This window comes from Mytilus edulis, chromosome 11 (assembly GCF_963676685.1).
Source record: "Mytilus edulis chromosome 11, xbMytEdul2.2, whole genome shotgun sequence".
Classification (NCBI taxonomy): domain Eukaryota; kingdom Metazoa; phylum Mollusca; class Bivalvia; order Mytilida; family Mytilidae; genus Mytilus; species Mytilus edulis.
The window spans coordinates 65,188,487-65,210,787 of NC_092354.1; the positions used below are offsets into that span (position 1 = coordinate 65,188,487).

The 22,301-nt window shown below is 31.3% G+C and overlaps 2 protein-coding genes across 2 annotated transcripts; both read left to right on the forward strand.

Moving 5' to 3' along the window:
- Positions 1-1,558: 1,558 nt before the first annotated feature.
- LOC139494948 (chromosome partition protein Smc-like) lies at positions 1,559-4,692 on the forward strand. The gene is made up of 2 exons (XM_071283075.1): positions 1,559-2,416; positions 4,209-4,692. Exons 1-2 carry the CDS (start codon positions 1,624-1,626, stop codon positions 4,586-4,588), a joined length of 1,173 nt encoding a protein of 390 aa, XP_071139176.1. The 5' UTR covers positions 1,559-1,623; the 3' UTR covers positions 4,589-4,692.
- An 11,855-nt stretch (positions 4,693-16,547) lies between these two features.
- On the forward strand, positions 16,548-19,552 carry LOC139494949 (uncharacterized). Its single transcript, XM_071283076.1, has 2 exons — positions 16,548-17,309; positions 18,994-19,552. Exons 1-2 carry the CDS (start codon positions 16,574-16,576, stop codon positions 19,368-19,370), a joined length of 1,113 nt encoding a protein of 370 aa, XP_071139177.1. The 5' UTR covers positions 16,548-16,573; the 3' UTR covers positions 19,371-19,552.
- The last annotated feature ends 2,749 nt before the right edge of the window (positions 19,553-22,301 follow it).

A 22,301-nucleotide genomic window follows, 5' to 3' on the forward strand; every position in this document is an offset into this window, starting at 1 on the left:
AAATGACAATGTAAAACAATTCAAACGAGAAAACTATCGGCCTAGTTTATGTACAAAAAATAAGCGAAAAACAAATATGTTACACATAAACAAACGACAACCACTGAATTGCGGGCTCCTGAATTTGGACAGACACATACATACAGATTGGGAAGTGTTTAGCGTCTGGAATATACATATGAGTATTTTTAACACCTGCGTGACAACAATTGCTGGTATTTTCCATATCAGCTGACTAGGTTTCGACATAGAATTATGAAAACACACCAGAATTTACAAATTTATCTATATTTTAAGCAGTTTCGAACTTATTTTATGCAACAGTATTTTGTCATGTACCGTCATATTTCCGATGCAGTAGATTATCAGATTTCTGTTTTAAAGTCATATAAAATGGACTTCTTGAATTTTTAATGTAATTCAAAGTTATTGAATCAATGCATGCACAATACTAAACTAAGTCTTGCATGTACGTGTTTTTAAAAAATTTATTACACATCTTACACATATCATTTTTTTTTTATAATAATCGAAAAATAATGATTAAGTCAATGGTTGATGATTGCAAGCTAATTAACTTCTGAGTTTGTTTCCGAAGTTTACCTTATCGTGACAATATTAAATAACGAAAACAAAGAACGTGGAAAGCGTGACAAATAAGTAAATTAAAAGAAATATGAAATTTGTTTCTATATTTTCAATGAGTCTCCATTTGCAAATTAAAATATTCCTTTACAGTTGTATCTTGGTTTGTTGCATACATTTGTTTGCTTAAGAATCTTTTATTTTTATTTTCCTTCAAGAATACATATGTTTACATTCTGTCGTTACGGTTTTTTCCTCGCACTTTATTAAAGTTATCAGGAGATGTTTCATAGTTAATTTTACTGCGTACGGGAAACTATTGGCGAATTAGTATCTGGGAAGTCAATAATTCACTATCAGTACATTAATCGAGAATTGATAATATAAAGAATTTTCTTTAAAAAAATTTAGCGTTGACTTCTTTAAGAGTAAAATCTAGCCGTTCCATTTATTAAAACATGTTCCACACTTTTTTTTGAAATTTGAAACAAACAGTTTTATATATGGTGTGTATGAAAAGTCATCTAATATACCAGTGTTACAATTTGGTACACCAAACGCACGTTTTGTTGACATAAGCATAACAAGTGCCACTCGAGTGATAACAGTTGGAAAGCCAATCAAATTAAGTGTTAGTTTATATAACTGATAACATACCTTTGTATTTAAAATACACACCTGATTATATGGTATTTTCTTCCCGAGTAGGAATTTTTTATTGATTTTTTGGACAATTTGTCTAAGCAACAAGTAACACATAATGAATTTCGTTTGTCAAAGACAAAAACATTTTTATTTCACCAAGACGATAGTTGAATTACATTGTATGTTTTATCTGGGTAAATAGAATATAAAATTTGTGCCAGAAATATATGTTTCAGGTGGGGTTTGTTATTTAATGTGTATGATGTTATGCGATTGTTTTTATTCTAAAGAAGAATATTGCACAATTATTGTATTATATGATTTTAGCCATAGTAACCTGCCGTTATCATCAAATTAGATTAGAAAAAAGACAATTGTTTACCATTAAAGACCATGCTCAGGGTTCTGCTATCTGTCTATCTGTGTCTTGGTGTAAGTGATGAATTCCTTTTAGAACCCAATACACAAAGTGCCGTCAATCTTACTGGGAATAAACAATATATGACAATTGCTGAATTTTACGAAGCGAAAAATGAACAGCTGTATGAACATAATGTTCTTCGACACCAGATTGAAAAAATGAAAGCAGACTCAGATAAAACATTAGCTCTACTTACATCACAAATACAACAAAAACTACTTTCGATAGAAAATACACAACAAGTGAATGGAAGAACGAATGACACAAACGAACTTAAGGAGTTGAGACAGATTATAACGGGACTAGAGGATAACAACACACAACTACAACAAAATTTAACAAGAACGCTGATGAAATGTACAGTCATGGAAACTGAACTTCATGAATTGCGAAATACGACAGCGAAGCTAGGAAAAGACGTTGAAACTTTACAGAAACTGAAAAGTATTCAACAACTTCAGAATTTAAATGGACTGATTCAAGAAGTTCAACGTATTAGTTCACGAGCGCATACATTAGACGTTAACCAGCAGGCAAGGAACCAGGACTTCCTTGCCTTATATAACCAGACTATTATAAACCAGAATGAACTTAAATCTCTAGGACAAAAACATGAAGCTGACAAAAATGAAACACTAACATTATTACAGAATATGAAGACCAAGCAAAACAGATCTAGGGCTATCCTATATGAGAAAATAGATACAATTGACGAAAATATAAATAAAACCTATACAGAAATGATAGAAAAAGCTAACGAAAAAGGTAAGCACCTTCGTATTTGATTGAAAAAATGTATATCATTCATTGTTTGAATTATTTTTCTTCAAAATATGGCCTTTATTACTAAACACCTAGTTAAAAAAAGAAAAATATCTTCAGAATAATTCCAACGAAACTCGACCTATGTAAATATAGACCTTTTCCGAAAATATCCAAAGGTATTGTTTAGCAAAGACTATTCAATGTTCAATGGTCGTTGCGAACATTCAAATAGTTTCTTGAACTTTAAAATATGACACTGCTGCATATAGCTAAAGAAAAAATCGGAGCTCGACTTGTGTTAATATACTCTTTTAAATACCAATTTTTTTTGCGTACTTGATTGATATATAGAAGCATTAAATTAAAAGTTGCACTTAAAAGGCATATGAAACTTTGAAAAAAACACAATCAGGGCATATGTTTTTATAACTAAATGGCTTGTTCTAATTATAAAACTAATGTACAAAAACCTTTTCTGAAGATTTTTTTTTAATTTGTCCAAACTAGGAGAAATAAACTGTTTCCTTTCTCTTAAAAATCTGGTGATCGAAATACGCAAGTACGACGGGCAAAACTAAATTGGCAGAGAAAGTCAATAAACGTAAACATCGATCTTATTGTACATACCATAAACGTGCTTACCTGAAAATCCACGCTTCTTTATTGATTGTTTACAAGGGTGACAATCGGATAACTTCGGCATCAAAACCCAAACATTAATTAGTGTTTCTTGTTTCTTGTTTTTTTTTTATATATATATTAAACCATTGGGTTTCCCGTTTGAATGGTTTTACACTCGTAATTTTTTGGGCCCTTTATAATTTGCTGTTCGGTGTGAGGCTATGATCCGTGTTGAAGACCGTTCATTCACCTACAATAATTACGTTTATAAATTGTGAGTTGGATGGAGATATTCCTCTTCTCTTTATCAACTGTGTATTTTAACGGTAGATGAAATTAAAGAAATAAAGAAAGAGGATAACTTTAACACATTATTTGACTATTGACAGTAATATTACTAATTTGAAATTATAACAAATAACGTTCAGTAAAATCAAAAGACATGGAACTTTAATAAGTAAATATATTTGTGCAACTAGTTCAAGCTTTTATTTTCTACAGTGCAGACATATAATAACTTTATAATGCAACCTTTTTTCTCTTTATTATTTGAACTTTGTTTTAACGTAACGATATAAAGTTTCCACACTTGTACAAACCTGTTTCCTTTTCTAAAAAAAAGTAATGATTTTTTCTTTCTGGCATAAAATATGATTTCGCTTTTTTGAATCTGAGTAAAGACTTTTTTCAATCTCCATACAAAAATTAGACCTGGTTTGACCTCTTAACCACGTAAAGCGTCAGTAGACAATATGTCTCCTTTTGTCAATCATCCAGGTCTTATTCCCCGAGCGGAACGATGGAAGTGCTATGACAATTTAACTGATTTACTCATTAAAACGTTCTTGACATTCCAGTCGTAAATACATTTTTGAGTTAAATAAAATTAAGATATGTTGGCCTCTTCTTTGCGTTAAATAAACACCACTCATCAAATAAAGCGATTCCAGTTTAATCATTCGATTAGTTATAATAGAAGTCAATATTTATGAATCATGAATGTTTACAAAAATTGAAATATACATATGCTCATTGTTGAAAAGCGTATGGTGACCTTAACTTCTATGTCAGATGGTCTCTGGTGGGGAGTTGTTTCATTTACAATCATACAAAGTTTTGTTTTATAAAAATAAAACCAAATTATTTGTAAAATATTCTTCTTTCTTTACAGTTGGGTTTACCTCATGTGCCATCTCTAATCGGGTATACCTCCAGGGCAACGTTATTCAATTTGAGGATGTTTTGTACTACGTTGGAATTAGCAATATGACATCGTTTACATTAACCGGAAAATTTAGATGCACAACAGAAGGATTATTTCAGATTTCCGTATCAATTTTATCAAGGACAAACGATCAAAGGTTTGGTATTTACATGAATGGACATCTGGTCTCAAAGGGATATATATCTGGTACCGACGATTATGAATCTGGTACTGGAATAGCTGTTGTGGCCTTAGATGTGACAGACGAAGTATGGGTTCAACCCGTAGATACAAAATTACAAGTCCATAGCTTTGCAACGTGCATCACTGTTGTGAAAATAAAATAAATTGGACTGTTAAGAGAGATCAGATGTATACGTCGAAATGAAATATATAAAAAAGAAGAAGAACATTATCCAACAATAAAACAATTCAGATGTTTTTAGATAATGTGTTTATTACTGAAACATCAACAGAAGAGGTTCGACTATTAAAAAGTAATCAAAATGCAGCAACAAAATACTTTTAATTTCATTACCATAGCTTATAATTCAAGATCTTGCTTGTCGAAAAGCCGCCATTTCCACTGGTCGAACCTACACCCTAGGCCTGTTTTCTCGATCATTACATCAAAAAGTTTTTCATACAATGTGTAGCACAATATCTATTGCTAATGAACAATGAACTGTTAACTCTTATTGAGCACCTTTTAAATAGGCTCGTGTTGCCTAATATTTTATTGTATGCGCATTGTTTTGTGGAACGCTGTTGGTCTTTTCGTCGTTTATCTTTTCTAAGTTGCGTTACCTTTTTTTATTCGACGTATGGTTTGTAGCCATGTTATGAAATTGGATTTCTGATAAACTAAGTGTTTCTGCAAATGTGATTGTTTACTAAAGAAGTTAAGATGTCTTAATTAAAAGTTTCTTGATATTGTGGACTCAAGATCATTAGTTTTTATTTTAATTTTCTCATAATAGTTCTCAAAGGTACCTAGCTTATAATTTAATACACCAGACTCATTACTGGCGCTCAGATCGAAATAGTTAGATAGCCAAAGGAATACAAAGTTGAAGAGCAATTATAACCGAAAAATCCCAAAAATTATACCATATGGCGAAGGTAATCTATGCCTGGGATAAGAAAAACTTTCGTCTTTCGAAAAATTCATACTTTTGCAAACAGTAAATTTATAAAAATGACAATCTTATTGAAATTCATGGCAACACTGATTCAGAAGTGTTGACTACTGGGCTGGTGATACCATCGGGGACGAAACGTCCACCAGCAGTGGCATAACTTATTTTTCAAATTAACAATTTTGATTTGAAATATATGTAAATATTGGAAATCATGACAGGTGTGAAGTGTCCTACTTTAATTTGTTTTTTGGGTTAACTTAATGCAATCATTTGTCAAATCATTACTGTATGATAAACAAACAACATATTTGTAATAATGATTTGCAAAAATTGATTTCATCACGTAGTCTTATCACTTCATTTTCGATATCTTTGTTTTCTCAAATACACACAAATTTCAATGCAATTCAACATTGGATTACCCTTCCACACTATGATATCACAAATGAAATAAAGACTTAAATCAAATCAAATTACATATTAAGTATTTCTGTTGATTCGTTGTTTACCTCTTAAAGTTGATGTGTTTCCCTAGTTTATAATCCAGATTTGTTTTGCTCTCAATCGATTTATGACTTTTGAACAGCGGTATACTAGTGTTGCCTTTATTTATGTACAACAAGTTTAACATTTAATTAATAGTCAATATAAAAAAGTTTGTGACCGACATCAGTATCAAACTCTTGTTTTATTCAGACTTTGATACAAATTTGAACTTGTTTATTTGAGTTGATTTGGGAACTATTTATTTTAAAAAGAATTAACAAGTTTTTACTTGCAGTTTTCATATGTTTCGATTTTTGACATCTTGTAAAGGAACCTTTTTCTCCTTGAATATTGGAAAATGTGCAAGCTCTGGTTGAAAGAATCTTAAATTTAATGCTTATTCTTCTAAATGAGTACTTTCAATCAGCCTTTTCATTTTTAATGTTTTTTATTTGAAAATCAAAATCAAATTAAAAGAAGTTCCCTTGGCCGTAAAATTATAACAGCGATGTATCCAAGTTCACGACATTGTTTCGTCTCCTGACCCAATTATCAACGCGATTGTATGCATGGCTTCAGTGAATGTGATTTTATATTAAAATGATTGGGAATCAATAAAAAAATAGCTGTCTTACTTCCTAAGGACTTAACCATACCACTTCAGTAATTTTGAAGCTTTATCACAATGTTATGCTGGTAGTGGTACAAATATTTTGTTACCACATTGTACTATTCTTAATATAAATTCAGGAAATCACACAACATTTTAAATTTACTAAAACAACAATTAGCTATAAATAAAGATAAAGACCAATTCACCTTCAGTTACACGAGTCGTTTTTGTTTTATAAAAGAAACACGTACTACGTGAAATGTTGCTAAGCAACGACCAAGAGTCGACAAATGTTGAATGCCAAAATCATTGCACGTTGTGTGAGTTTGATTTGGAAAATAACAGATAAGTCCCTGTTTTCTTTTTAAGGACAAACGGCTAAATGTTTTTAAAGCCTTATATGTTTGTTTATGGCGACAAGGCATGAACGTTACTCGTAGTTGTTACTTAAATAACCCCCTTTCCTGTCATCATCTGAAACAAAAAATCGTGCTTGAGACATATTACAATGGGGATATATTTCCAGAAAGCTCAGCGACATGTCAATTTATGTAAAACCTTCAAATGTTGTTGGATTTGATCAACAGTGTATCTTGAAATCTCTTATAATACCTTTTATTTTAAAACATTCATCCCTTATGGTATCTTTTGTCCAGAAAAGCTATCTGGATATAAAGATCGTTCTGTCACAGTTATTCATATGGTGTTGACATTTTCATTAATATATAACCTTTAAACAATTATGTGCAAATACGACACACATCTTATTCGAAAGTAAAGCATTGATGAATAATAACACTTTTATCATCTTTTTAATCGGTATATAATTTTGGAAATGGTATGTTTCTCTAGATGAAAATACTATTACTATTGGGATGACCTTTGACAAAGATGGCACCAGCTCTCACATTCACAACATATATGTGACAGTACATAATTTTAGGTATCCAGCATGCCATGAGGTATTTATGTTATTTAAATTTCTAAAATTGTCTATTGCCAATCACCAACATTTAACTAAATATGCAATTTCACGGATAATCTAAATATCTAGGAGTTTCTTGTATATTCGTATGTCAAGAATGCATACAAAGGTAAAAAGATATCGGACATTAGGTTTAACAGTCAAAATAATAATTGTTGCTACTAGACGTCAATGACGTTCGGCTAAAGAAAAACAACCATACAATTCTTCGAAAGAATCGAGGATTCGAATGTAGAAAGCATCTGGTACTGACATTACAAGAATTTGACATGATAGCACCATTTTAATGATTTTTGATCGCCCTACACGATTTTCTCGTGTTAATTGACAAAGGTTCTTAGAATATGGACCACAATGATGGTTAAACTATATAAAATACTATAATCTAGCAGCACAGCAGTCCCTTTAATCTTACTACGTCCTTCCCCTACGCTAAAACTCCAGCTACGACCATCACTTTACCCCGCTTCTATATTAGGCTACTTCTCACCAGGGATCCTTTTCCTTTATCCATCTCGTCATCTATCCTCCCTCTTCATACCGTTTCCTTCTCTTCGTGTCTTCTGCCCTTATCACACTTTTCATTTTCTCATACGTTTTCCTGATTCTCCTCCAAACCTATCAACTTCCAACTCATTCTCTTTGCTTCTTACCATGGTTATTTCCATTACCTTATACCTTAACTACTTATCACACTTTTGCTCTTCATCTACTCTTTATAATACCTTTCTTATTTCCTTTCATATAGTTTCCCCCTCTTTCCATCACTTCACTTTGTTTGTTCATTCACTTCACTTATTGGTGATCTTTGAGGAGGTTGTTGTTGGGGTGTTAATACAATAGAAGATGTGGCCGTAGTTGAGGGAAGCGACCGTTGATGTAACTCGTGTATAATGATTAGCCTGTGCTGCTCGAGAAGGATTTTTAGTATGGTTAAAGAACTTGATCTTATATAGAAAGGACAAGTTTGGTTAGTTTACTTATTTTCATTTTCTTTTAGTTTGGGCTATTACAATTATGGGTAAATTGTTCCGTTTTACTTAGTAAGGCGTCATAGTTATGGGGACAGCTAACTATTTAACAAACTCATCATAGATACCAGGACTTAATTTTGTATATACGCCAGACGCGCGTTTCGTCTACAAAAGACTCATCAGTGACGCTCGAATCCAAAAAGGATTAAAAAGGCCAACTAAAGTACGATGTTGAAGAGCATTGAGGACCAAAATTCCTAAAAGGTTTGCCAAATACAGATAAGGTAATCTATGCCTGAGTTAGAAAAGCCTTAGTATTTCAAAAATTCAAAATTTGGTGAACAGTAAATTTATAAATATAACCATATCAATAATAATTCATGTCAGCATAAAAGTGCTGACTACTGGGCTGGTGATACCCTCGGGGAAATAAATCTCCACCAGCAGTGGCATCGACCCAGTGGTAGTAAATAAACTCATCATAGATACCAGGACTTAATTTTGTATATACGCCAGACGCGCGTTTCGTCTACAAAAGACTCATCAGTGACGCTCCAATCCCAAAAAGTTAAAAAGGCCAAATAAAGTACGAAGTTGAAGAGCTATCGACCCAGTGGTAGTAAATAAACTCATCATAGATACCAGGACTTAATTTTGTATATACGCCAGACGCGTATCGACAGACAACCTGTATCGATATTGAAGAAAATTTTAAATGAAAAAAATATACAATATATTTGTGTTTTATTTCTTAATTAAATGTTTCGATGAAATCCGAAGAACCTTATCATTGAACACAATATTATTGAATTTTGACTAATAAGTGTGACGTTTCGAGTAGCATTTTTTATCTGTCGATAACTTTGCCTGGTTGATTGTATTTGTCTGTACTTGTACTGACTTGTATTTGTCTGTACTTGTACTGACTAAATTGAAATAGACAAAAATAATGTTCAATTTGCATTGGAATATTTAACAGATCTATGCTACGTGTTTTGTTTTTGTGCTTCAAGAGATATAATATATTCAAAGCACTTACTGCGATCTTTATGCTACATTAACATTCCAGTATATCAACAATCAGTCTGACAAGCATCATTTCTTATCAGAAGCATGTTGTTTCGAACATACTAAGATGATATTAAATTGCTTTATTTTTTAACTTATTTTATGATATACTTAGTGGTAAATACAGGTAAACTGTTCTTATAATACAACGAACCATCCGTTCTGATATTTATATCAGTTACGGTTGCAAAATATTTCATGAAATCTCTAAACTCTATGAAGTCACGTCATCGATATCAAACATTGTTGTAAAAGAACCTTGTATTAATTTGTAAACTATCATCTAACAAAACATCTACTTGATTAAGAAATTGAATGCATATAATAGAAAAACAAAGGATTTGGGGTATTAATCTATACACTAAAACAGTACATGCAGAAAATAAAATAAAAAACACACAAAAAGCTTATTGCTGTTCTTAATCTCAAAGTCACAAAGAGACAGTCAACATAGAAAGAAAAAAAGAAAATTATCTCAACTCACTGCAAAGTCAAGACGGTTCCTAGCACCGGCTTGAGCGAAATTCTTCGCAAAAATGATATGGATAGACTTCGTATGATATAACAGCACGTTATCTGGCCAGGTAAACGAATGAACATACAGGAAAGTAGTAGATGAGGATACAATAGATGTAATCTGCATCGGAATATGTTATAGATCCTACATGTTGTAATTGTTCTTCATGTACAGCCGAAGTTATCATTTCTACAAAAGATCTCTTTATGTATAATTGAAATTAAAAGGAATGACAAATAGTTTATTATACTTCTAAATACGAGTTTTTGAAATTCCGTATACAAAATGTTGGTAATAAACTCATCATAGATACCAGAACTAAATTTTGTATATACGCCAGACGCGCGTTTCGTCTACAAAAGACTCATCAGTGACGCTCGAATCCAAAAAGGATTAAAAGGGCCAACTAAAGTACGATGTTGAAGAGCAGTACGGACCAAAATTCCTTAACGTTTTGCCAAATACAGCTAAGGTAATCTATGCCTGAGGTAGAAAAGCCTTAGATTTTCAAAAATTTTAAATTTTGTAAACAGTTAATTTATAAATATAACCATATCAATGATAATTCATGTCAGCACAAAACAACTATTTGTTGATACTTTTTGTTCTAACGATATAACAGTTTAGGAGGTCTATGATTTCCCTTTTGGTTGCCTTTATTTTTATTAGATATCATGACCAACTGATTTAAAAATAAATGCTTAGACCCCTTTTGACGTTGAATCAATAGCATATAATTTTACCACCGATATTTCGGGAAATTGTAATTTGATGCGAACAAATGTATTTCACTTTTTACCATATTTATAGATAGATATATTCCAAAATTGTTTTACTAATGGTATCTCTTTGAGTATACATTTTACATAGTTACATATTTGTTTTGCATAATCAAGCGAGGTCCCATGATACCGTACCCGATGTTGGCGGTGGGAAACATGGTCGATATCAATCCTGAGAAATACTTGACCCTTGACAATGTATTTCATGGTTATGCATAATCTGCTTACTCAATACAGGAAGTACCCGATGTTGGCAGAGGGAAACGTGGTCGACATAAATCCAGAGAAATACTAGACATTGACATTGTATTTCACGGTTATGCATAATCTGCTAACTACATACAGGAAGCCACGGCCATTTACTGAAAAAAACTTATAATTTACTTATTTGGGCAGCAAACTGACATGGTGGGGAGTGGTGTCATTTGCAATCATACCATATCTTCTTAATTCTATATGTTAGTTTTTAAACATTTTTGTTATTTGTATTGTAAACTAATACATTGAAAACAGTCGAGAATATTTGAGAAGGAAAGCACTAGAAATTAATGTTGATTATTATAAACAGTTGCAATGTCACGGGACATAGTTCATATTTCTAATACATGTGTAATATAATGTCTCCTATAAATTCTAATACATAAATAATCAATCATTAAAACATTTGGTCATGTTTATTTCATTTTTGAAAGTACATAATTCGTTGTTGTTGTTTTGTGAATTTAATGAATTAATATTCATTTATTTCTATTATAAAACAGGACCCGACAATGATATCATTTCACCACTTTAAATAAATAACATAGCTACACCAACGATACAATTTTCTGCTGTTGAACAATTATCATAACTTTGAAACTGTTATGTAAGAAGATAATGGGGTTGACGAGCGAACATATTGTGAGATGACATTGATTTATTATCTGTAAAATTTGAATTCTGCGACCAATCTGAAAAAATGAAAAACTCAATATAATACCAACATTATAATAAGTATTTAAATTAGTAATGAGAAGTAAATTCAAGTATTGTAGTTTACATATTCGAACAAAATATAGACATGTTTCTTTGGATGCGAAAATTTGTCAGACCCTTGCAATACTTACAAGCTTGCATATTTAATATCTTGAAATGGTATTAACAAAATTACCAAACTGTAATGTTAATTAAAAAAAGGGGTAAATCAATAAAACCTTTCACAATCTACTATATTAACCAACAAAACCAATATAAAACAACTGTCTTATAAATGATTGGGTACGGTTAAATGTTAATAGCAATATGATGTCAGGTGTTTCTGAAACATGAGGTGTATGAAAGATTTATCTATTAGATAAATAATTTAAAAATGCAACGAACGTAATTTGTAGCAGTTTGTGCTACATTAATGATCTTTAGGACAGGATCATTAATTGCCCGAAGTGAGTGATGCGAACACGACGTGATAACGATAAACTATGTAAATAAATTATAACATAAATAGTTATGTATCAACATTAAAAGAATATATTTCAATAATACTTCATGTAGATGTTTTGGTTCAGTAAAAAGATTTAAATATATTGTTTCGTCTGCTTAAATATTACTAGTAATAGCATAACCAATTTTAATGTGAATTTTTATCAATAAGACTATAGAACGTTCGGATACATTTGCTGCAATACATACAGCAAAATTAGTATACATTTAATGAGCAATTCAACAAAATTATACAAATAGAGAATGAATGACAACAACTATAAATATATATTTAGAATTTGACGAAGTGCTGCCGACCAATGAATTTGTAGGATTGGCGCTTTCTTAATTGGGGAAAATAAATGTAGAGCATGTCCGTAGTATAACAGATATTCGTATTCTTTACTTACATTTAAAAATGCGTATAAATGAATTACCGGCGCCTTTAGAATATAAACAAGAAATATTGAAATATTACGAGAAAAAATATTTATGAGAGAAAATTCTGATCAATTAATATAGTACTACTAGCCTTTATCTGTAATGCGAGGGTAATTAACTTGCACTTATATAGACAGAATTTTCAACTTCGCTTAATTATTATCTAGCCACAAATTTCCATTTTATCTATTATTATATACTATATGATTCTCCCAATTTAATTTTGAATCCTTATTGATCATCGAAAAATGGGTTTGAACAGACCCTCAAACTATCAATGATTCTATAATGAGGAGTACCTAAATTCCATTCATGGCTGAATTCACATCCTGTAAGTCTTTTTTTTTAATTTCGTTAAATATTGAAAATGATTTGACATTATTCCATGCTTACAATTTATTTTTGAAAAAATGAATGCTTGTATCATATTTTATGTGCCAATTTTTTAGAGATGACTTTTTGTAGACGTCGAATGTTTACGTTTCCGTATATTTTACCATTCCAGTGAACACTTCATCTGTGTATATATTCTGTGAAAGATTTGTGTATATCGAAATATAATTACCTATGTTGAAAGATGTGGATAGTGTCAAATCATAAAACTACAAATGGTTGAGTCTCTATGGAAACTTGTAAGATTACGTTGCCATTTTTCCTAAATAGGTACAATTTAGGTACTCGGTGCAATTTTAGTATCGTGACGTTAGCTTAGCACGTTTGTCAAAACTCACTGTTATACATCTGCGGTTGATAAGCCATTTCAGTTATAACGATACAATTAAAACATTTCGATGAATGAACTACAACTGCCGTGGTAAACAGAATTATTAAATTCATTATAAAAAGTCGGTTATTTCTGGTCATTTCGTTTGTTTGAGCATCCGTATCTGTGTTAATTTCCTCACATTAATGGTGTAAAGAATGTGTGGACTGAAATATAGTTTCAACTCTGATCTTAAAATTTATTGATTTAAATTATAAATAAACAAACAGACAGTTTCTCACTAAAGGATAATACATGAGAGTTAATTGATGCACGCACCAAAATTTTGGTCCGGAAATATGGAGTTTTTTTGGTGAAAAAAAAAATGCAAAACATAATATAAAAAATCTTTTTACTGAGTTGACTTTAATTCTCAATTGACAGAGCTGGTTCAATCCAATTAGTTATGATAATGCTATAAGATATAGCTTAATTGTGCAATTGATGAACTCTATTATCTTTTAAGTGCAGTTGATGAAATGGAATATCATCTAAATCATTTTCAAGACTTGATTTTAAAACTCGTTACTATCAAAGTTGCGTCTACTGATAACATATTTGTATTTCTTATCTCAAATTAGAACTTAAACGATGTGTTTCACTTCATTTCCTCATCATTGAGATTTATGTTAAGATGACATATGTTTTAGAACCTTCGATTTTGGCTATTACAGACGCATCTAATGACAAAATATTATTTCTCTACGAGTTGAATCTCATATATGGACTCGAACGCAAACTTTTATCAGTCACTTATATGTACAATGTAGGTTAAGATGACCTTTTGTTATCAGGATCCCTTGGTTATTCAAGACGCATCTATAAAAAAATTCTTCTCAAACCGATACGAAGGATCAACTTGAACTTACTACCAGTTATGGGAAATATTGATCATTGTTGAATGCCTCATGGTTACTTGATGATAAAGTACAACACAAAAAGTTCAATATTTTGGGTTTTCCATGTATTGATAATCAATATTGTCTTATGTACATTTACTTCATATCCACTTCATATTTTGACTGGGTATACGACAGACTAAAAAACTGCTTCATACTACAACTCAAAATCGGAAATCTTCAGACAGTATATCAAATTATTGTTTTTGCAACAATAATTAAATCCTTGACAAAATATTTTTATTTCAATCTGTTTGGCTGCAGTAAAATGGTAAAGTATTAACAAACACCAAGTGGATATTTGAGAGGTTGAAAATCATGCGTTTTCAGGTACCGAAACATGTTACCTATAAAAATTCCCGATATCGTCTACGTTAAGAGTAAAGATATCTTCATTATGATTGTTTTTCTAAATAATAAAAACTGTATATACTATAATCAAAATAGAAAATGAAATGAGAAAATAACGCAAACTATAAATCATTTCCCATGTTCCGACGACGATTTTTTGTAAAATAGGGTGCCTTGTGTACATTTCTAAAAATAACCTGGTTTGGGAAATCCCCAAATACGGGTCACGCATTCTGTGCATAATACGACAATGAACATTCATTGTTATAAATATTTAGTATCTTCTTCTAATTGAAGATTGATATAAAATGTCTCATATTTATTTCTATATTTAATGGAAATCTTAGTTTAGGCCTGAGTTGTTTCATTTTGCAAAGAAGTCCGCCGAAACCTGATATAGAGCATGACCTGAACACAATCTATAGATATAAAGATATATTGAAGATACTAAAGAGAAAATCCGTCTTATAAACCAGGAACAAACAGAGAATGCGATAGCAAAATCGAACAACGACCTAACGACAGTATACATTAGATAAGAAGTCTAGTTTGGAAGTTAACATTCGGGAAGAATCGAACGGATCCAGGTTTCAACAATGGAGCATTTATATGAATAAGATATTAGTAACGGTTCACCAACTCTTGATTGCGTCTGTAAAAATGTCTGAAATGATGACTTCATCTTCGTTACTCAGAACTTTCTGTTTTATAGCTTTCTTGTAAACATTCAACCCACCATTGTTTAATTAAATGCCCTGTACCAAGTCAGGAAAACGTCCATTGTTACATTATAGTTCGTTTCTGTGTGTGTTACATTTCTCTGTTGTGTCCCTGTTGTGTCGAAGTACTCTTATATTTGATACGTTTCCCTCAGTTGAAGTTTGTAACCCGGATTTGTTTTTCTCTATAGATTTATGAATTTTGAACAGCGGTATACTACTGTTGCCTTTATTTATTAACCATCTATCAAGAATATCATGAAAATGAATGCAAGATCCTGAAATCGTATTAATTAGATAGGTATACTCTATGTATGGCACCTATACGAAGGGTCGATGTGTTAATGGACTGTTGCAAGATAATTTTGCAGTTTGACAAAAAAACTAACAAATACTTTGCAAAGTAATGCCAATGAGATAAAAATACAATCCATCAAAGTGAACTTCAAGTACCGGTCTGAATTACATGTGATTATGCGTCTTTTCCATTAATCCTTTTGCAGTGACAGTATCACCCTGTTGTTGATGTACAGATCTTCCGTAACCAATAATAGATGTATACCATATCCTTAGTATCATTAAAAAACGCATGTGTACAATTTAAGAAAGTACAAAATTCACAAGGATGACTGTGTACATTATTTGGGTCAAAGGTTGAGAAAATGAAGAGTTTTTTTCAGATTTTGATAAACGGACGCTATGGTGTTGCTTATAAGTTTATATCATCAATGATGTACTTCCGCAATAGAAGTCGCCATAGAACGCTATGTAATAGAGGAATATAACCTCCGAAAACACACTGCAAATAAAACAGCTAACCCTTTGCCTTTATTAATATAGGAGTTGAAGAGGTATGATAAATTCCACCTAGGTAGAAAATTCTCCCTCTTTGTCATAAATGAAATGTTTTAAGTATCTTTCGCTGTGATCGCTTTGTTTACCGCTGTATGAAATTTAAAAAAAAATGAATTATGAACAAAGAGCACCTGCAGACTAAACTTTTTTTTCAAAAACGAAAAAGACGATATCCAGACATCACTTACTGGATAAAGATTGATTGGAATAAACGTATAAATATTTTCAGCTTCAAATGCACATTAGATTTGCATTAATAGAAAAACAGGAGTCACAAACATGCTTGTCTTTCAATTTATTTGCCTAACAATATCCACTTTGGCGATTAAGGGCAATTCTCTTGGTTCAGAATCCGAGTTAACATCAGCCTGCTCAAAATTTCACTTCGAAGAAAAGGTCCTTGAAAAGGTTGTACGCTTTGAACATAAATTGGAAGTTTATACGGAAAAGTTTAGGCTATGGGAAGAGTCTATTTCTTCTAGTTTGAATAAAGTGACTGTAGCGAAGAAACTGACAGAAACATTTGTTGAATCTATGCAAAATGCACATAAACAGGACCAGATGTGGTTTAACGATTCTTTCTTTGAAGCGAAGAAGCAGACAGAAACATTTGTTGAATCTATGCGAAATGCACGTATACTGGACCAGATGCGGTTTAATGATTCTTTCCTTGAAGTGCAGAAACAGACAGAATCATTTGTGAAATCTATGCGAAATGCACAAATACAGGACCAAATGCGTCTTAATGATTCTTTAGTTGAAGCCGTTAACCATTTTAGAACACAGACTGAAAATGAAACTTGGATTTACGAAAGTCAGATTAGTTCATTGATTGCTTCTCTTTCTTCGAAAATACGAGACTCGGGTGTAGCTGAAAGTAAAAGGGAGAGTATCATGAAATCATCTCTTCTCCGACAACAGAGCCGGTTCAATGAATCGTTTGATAAGATTTATGAACACTTCCAAGTTCGCTTCAATAATTCATTGCAAGAAATTGAATTAAAACAAAAGAAAGGTAGGATTATTTATTAAAATATTACATATGTGCGATTAGTTAAAATTTTATATTAAAATTAAAGCACAATGTCTATAATGTACTTTTATTAGATTATAAATATTCATAAAAATTGTTCCCTCTCATAGATTTAAATAATTAGGACCAAACTAAAAAATACGGAAACAATATTTAACCTTCGATATATAACAAAGTGCATATCAAACATATTTGTTGCTCTATCGCATGACCTTTATGCTCAAACGTTGTTGTATTTTGCATTTCAAAATACACGTCACGCTCACTTTGGGAAGAATAGGTGCATCCTAACGTATATAACATAGCCTCAGCGGATGAAACTAATATTACTTATAAACATATCATTTATACAAGTGAAAATGCATTACATGAATATATTTTTCAAAAAAAAATCCCTTTTATAAAGGAGTAAAATGACGAGTACAAAAAATATCGTGAAATTAAATGAAGGTTTATAGTTAATGCGTCTTTAGATCAATAAATAACATTTCTGACATTCTTTATGAAAGAATCCAAATACATTTCAATTTATTTTTATTTCTCTACTTGTCTTGAAATCAGCACACATATTATATTTATGATAAGTTTTACTAGTGAAGCACAATTATTTTTTGTATTCTTTGTAAATTTAATACATTTTATGTATTACTATCTTGTTATCGATACTTAATTAACCATCGAATAATTTCTTAAAATGAATAGGACATTAACATTTGATGCAAAAAGCATTTTATAAATTGTAGACGGCACTTTTTTTGTATAACAATGTCGGAACGGAAACTTCAGAAATTTAGAAAAGAAAAATAAATTGCAAACGGTTTTGACATTTCTATGATGTTACTTATATGTGACTATAAGCAAACATTTTACTGAAAACTTTCTGGTACTTGCAAACAGCGCAGAAATTGATTCTAAAAAATTTTAAAATAAACCTAATCACAAGTTCATGAAGCTTGTTATATTTCATATCTTGATATATGGTGGGTTTTTTTAATTAGTAAATTAGGCGTTGACGCCATATCTCTAATTATTTCTATAAAATTGAGTGACTAAGGGAGTGACATATCATAATTACACAATAGGGCTATTGGATTTATATAAAAATTAACCTTAGTTTATATTACAAAAATGCAATATTATCTATGCGAGATATATTTCACTCACAGGTTGCACTTCTGTAAATATAGACAATGCAATTCCCATGGAAATTCCCTTTACGGCTTACACTGTATCACTTTTAATCTGCAGTTTCATAAAACAATTTCTCCTAGAATGGAAAGTTAATATGCATCTATTATTGAAACCGTTTATTTTCCTCTAAATGGATTTTTTCCTTTTTTGTTAAATAATTAGTATTACTGTTATCTTGCTGTTAAATTTTTATTTTTTGGTGAAATTGCAAAACAACCATGGCACTTTTAAGAATACACATACATAATACTAAGTGACTAGCAATAAAAAAAAAACTGGATATGATCTTGCTGGTTTACTAGTCGGTACTTTACTATACTTATACTAAATAATTGGTTCAAACCACGGGCAAATCTGTTGAATACTTTTTTTCATAAAAAGCAAAATAACAAAAATACTGAATCATTTTTGTAATGATGTTATATTTAACGTTTAGTTTTCAATTGTTAACTTTGTATCGTTTTTTTTTTTTCAGTTGGGTTCACTTCATGTGCCATTTCAACTAAAGAATACATGAAAGGCAGTGTTATACAATTTCCTGATGTATTATCAAATGTTGAAATTAGTGATATCGCAACGTTCAAATCAACCGGTAAATTTAAATGCACAATAGAGGGCTTATTTCATATTTCCGTTTCGATTTTATCAAATACCAAGAATATAAGGTTTGGAATTTACATGAACGGGCATCTGGTCTCAAAGGCATATATATCTAATACCGATATTCACCAATCTGGTACGGGAATAGCTGTTGTAGCCTTAAACGTAAATGATGAATTATGGGTTCAGTCAATGGATGGTAAACTACACGTCAATAGTTTTGCTTCGTGCATAACTATTGTAAAAATATAGTAATCTATGTTGTTAAAAGAAGATTATACCAATTATATGTATATGACTATTAAAATGACATTATGTCGACGATAAGCCTGCATTTTATATAACAACAATATTTTTATTGTAAAATGTCAGTTGCAGATTACATATTTTGTAGACGAAAAGCGCGTCTGGCGTAAATACAAAATTTCAATCCTGGTATCTATGACGAGTTTATTTATAGAACATTTTACAAAGGCAATAAAGAACGTATCATTAAATTAATCAGGTTAGTTGTTATGAAATGTCTGTAAATATGATAAACATATGTGAAACGGATGAACAGGGTGAACTCCACTTATTTACTAAAGGTGAAGGTTATAGTTTTAAGCGAAAAGATACTATTATAACTATATGAATTTCAAACACGTATCAATAAATTATAAAAATCTCACCAATATGAATAGTGTTACTTGTATTCTTGAATTGTTAAGTTCATGATTGTAACATAAAACTGTTAGGATGCACGTTATCAAAGTAGCAGCTCGATTTTAAGTGTCTTTAATATTTCTCTTTGAAATAAAAAAATAACAAACCACAAAATACTGAAATCCGAGAAAAATTCAAAAAGAAAGTTCCTAATCAAATGGCAAAATCAAAAGCGCAAACACATCAAACGAATTGATAACAACTGCCGTATTTCTGACTTGGTACAGGCATTTTCATAAGTAGACCTGGTTTTATAGCTAGGTAAACATCTCACTTGAATGACAGTCACATCAAATTCCATTATCTTGACAACGATGTGTGGATAAAATAAAGACATAATAGGTAAAAATGTTAAAAATAGGGGTACATCATTCTTTGTTTTATAATCTTAGTCACTTTTAAAGCAAATAAATATGTAACAAAGACGTTAAAACAGGCATATAGAAAATACACATAAGAAAAAGCTATAGACAAGAATACTTAAATGTTAACATAGCACAATAACACAATGTCGTGATGCATAAGTTCAGAGACAAGTCACATGTACCACAGAAACACAAAATGGCATATAGGCAAAGCCCATTAGCAAAAATGAAAAATGAGAATACATTTTTTTTAATAATAGCACAATAACACATTGACGGGATGGATAAGTACAGAGCCACATCATATGCATCACAAAAATACAAAAAGGTATATAGACAATGCACATTAACAACAATGAAAGACAAGAATACTTACATTATCAATGAACAATAATACACTGACGGGATGTATAAGTACATAGTCACGTCAAATAAATATCACCAAAAACACACTAAACAGTAACAGTAATTTTAATTAAAACAAATAAAAGAATACTATATAAAGAGTATTGTGCCATTCGAATGCATCACAATAAGTTTGATACACTTCTCGTCCCTACAACTCTGTTCACCTTTCTATTATTGTGACATCACAGAATGTGTATCATCTACGTTTAATTTGCATTGAGTAACAATACTACAGGTGGCATTAGTAGAAAGTACTGTTTTACCTGTCTCTTTGGATTCTGGTTGCTAAAATATATTTTTAAACTTTTGTTCGGCTTTTAGTTCTTTTTCCTTTCTTCGGGAATGTAGCCTAATTTCATTTGACTTCTCTGGTATGTTGTTCCTGTTTATAAAACTTTTTTGCTTTCGAACTAGATTAAAGTGAAAATTTGACAGTTTAAAAAAAACATTAACATTAACGTTCCTTGCACCGAAGCCCCTTTCTGCCATTGCCTTCATCAGGATAGCGTAACGTCAAACCCTAACACTAGAAAACCACGGATGTATACAGCTTTGTGTGTCAGATACATTAGATTTATAAATTTTGATCTCAGATTAAAAACGCTCAATGGTAGACCTAGTTTCAACAAAAGCTAACCCACATATTGAAGTTGCATTACTTCAACGAATCATGATTAAAGAGTGTTGTTTGATTGGATTTTGTTCACGATATTAAGGTGTTTTTTTTTAATATGAAAACTCAAAGAATAAATTGTGCCAAAGGTAATAACAAATATTGACTCTAAGGGATTTCTACGAGTTGAAGAAACAACCGAGGTATGACATTAACAGCCTTTGGGATAACAAAAAAACTAACCACACCTTGACTCGGATAAAACATTACGTCACAAAGTCATAGATAAATTTATTTGCCTCTTAATAAGAATTGAATTGAAATTAAAAACGACATATAAAAAGCTTAAGATAGGTATCGGGAATTGAATAACTGAAAACTACAGGAAAACTTGTAATTGAGAGACGAAAGATACCAGTAAGACAGACAAAATCGTGAATCGAAAATAAACTGACAACGCCATGGCTTAAAACGAAACAGACAAACAGACAAACAATAGTACACACGACACAACATAGAAAACTAAAGAACAAACAACACGAACCCCACCAAAAACCTAGGGGTGATCTCAGATGACCAGGAAGGGTAAGCAGATCCTGCTCCACATGTGGCACCCGTCGTGTTGCTCATGTTATAACAAATCCGGTAAATAGTAATTCGGTAGGTCACATTCATGAAAGGGAAGGAGATTGTATTTACGACGCAAGGAACATATCCGATATCATTTGTGAAACGGTTATTCCATAACGGTCAACCAACTCGTGATGGCGTCCGTAAAATTTACGTAAGGATGATTTCAACTTCATCATTTGGAACTCTTGGATTAATAGCTTCCTTATAAGTAGCAATCCTCTATCAAGAAAATCATGATAGGAAATGTAAGCACGGGGATATTGTACCAATTGGAAGATATATACCCTGTATGCAGGTGCTGCCGGTATGTTGCTACTTAGAAATTGAAAGTTCACAATTGGAATGCTAAAATCATTTCATTTGTCATAAAGTTTAGTTTTTAACCGACCCTCAATACCAACTCTTTCAATTTGTCTTTCAATTAGTCTTTTAGTTTGGAATGTGGAATACTTATGTTAA

Excerpts from the sequence above, each read along its gene's own strand:
- LOC139494948 (XM_071283075.1), top strand. The coding sequence starts at position 1,624 with ATGCTCAGGGTTCTGCTATCTGTCTATCTGTGTCTTGGTGTAAGTGAT. Across the intron at positions 2,417-4,208 it reads AGAAAAAGCTAACGAAAAAG|TTGGGTTTACCTCATGTGCC; the intron begins GTAAGCACCTTC and ends CTTTCTTTACAG.
- LOC139494949 (XM_071283076.1), top strand. The coding sequence starts at position 16,574 with ATGCTTGTCTTTCAATTTATTTGCCTAACAATATCCACTTTGGCGATT. Across the intron at positions 17,310-18,993 it reads TGAATTAAAACAAAAGAAAG|TTGGGTTCACTTCATGTGCC; the intron begins GTAGGATTATTT and ends TTTTTTTTTCAG.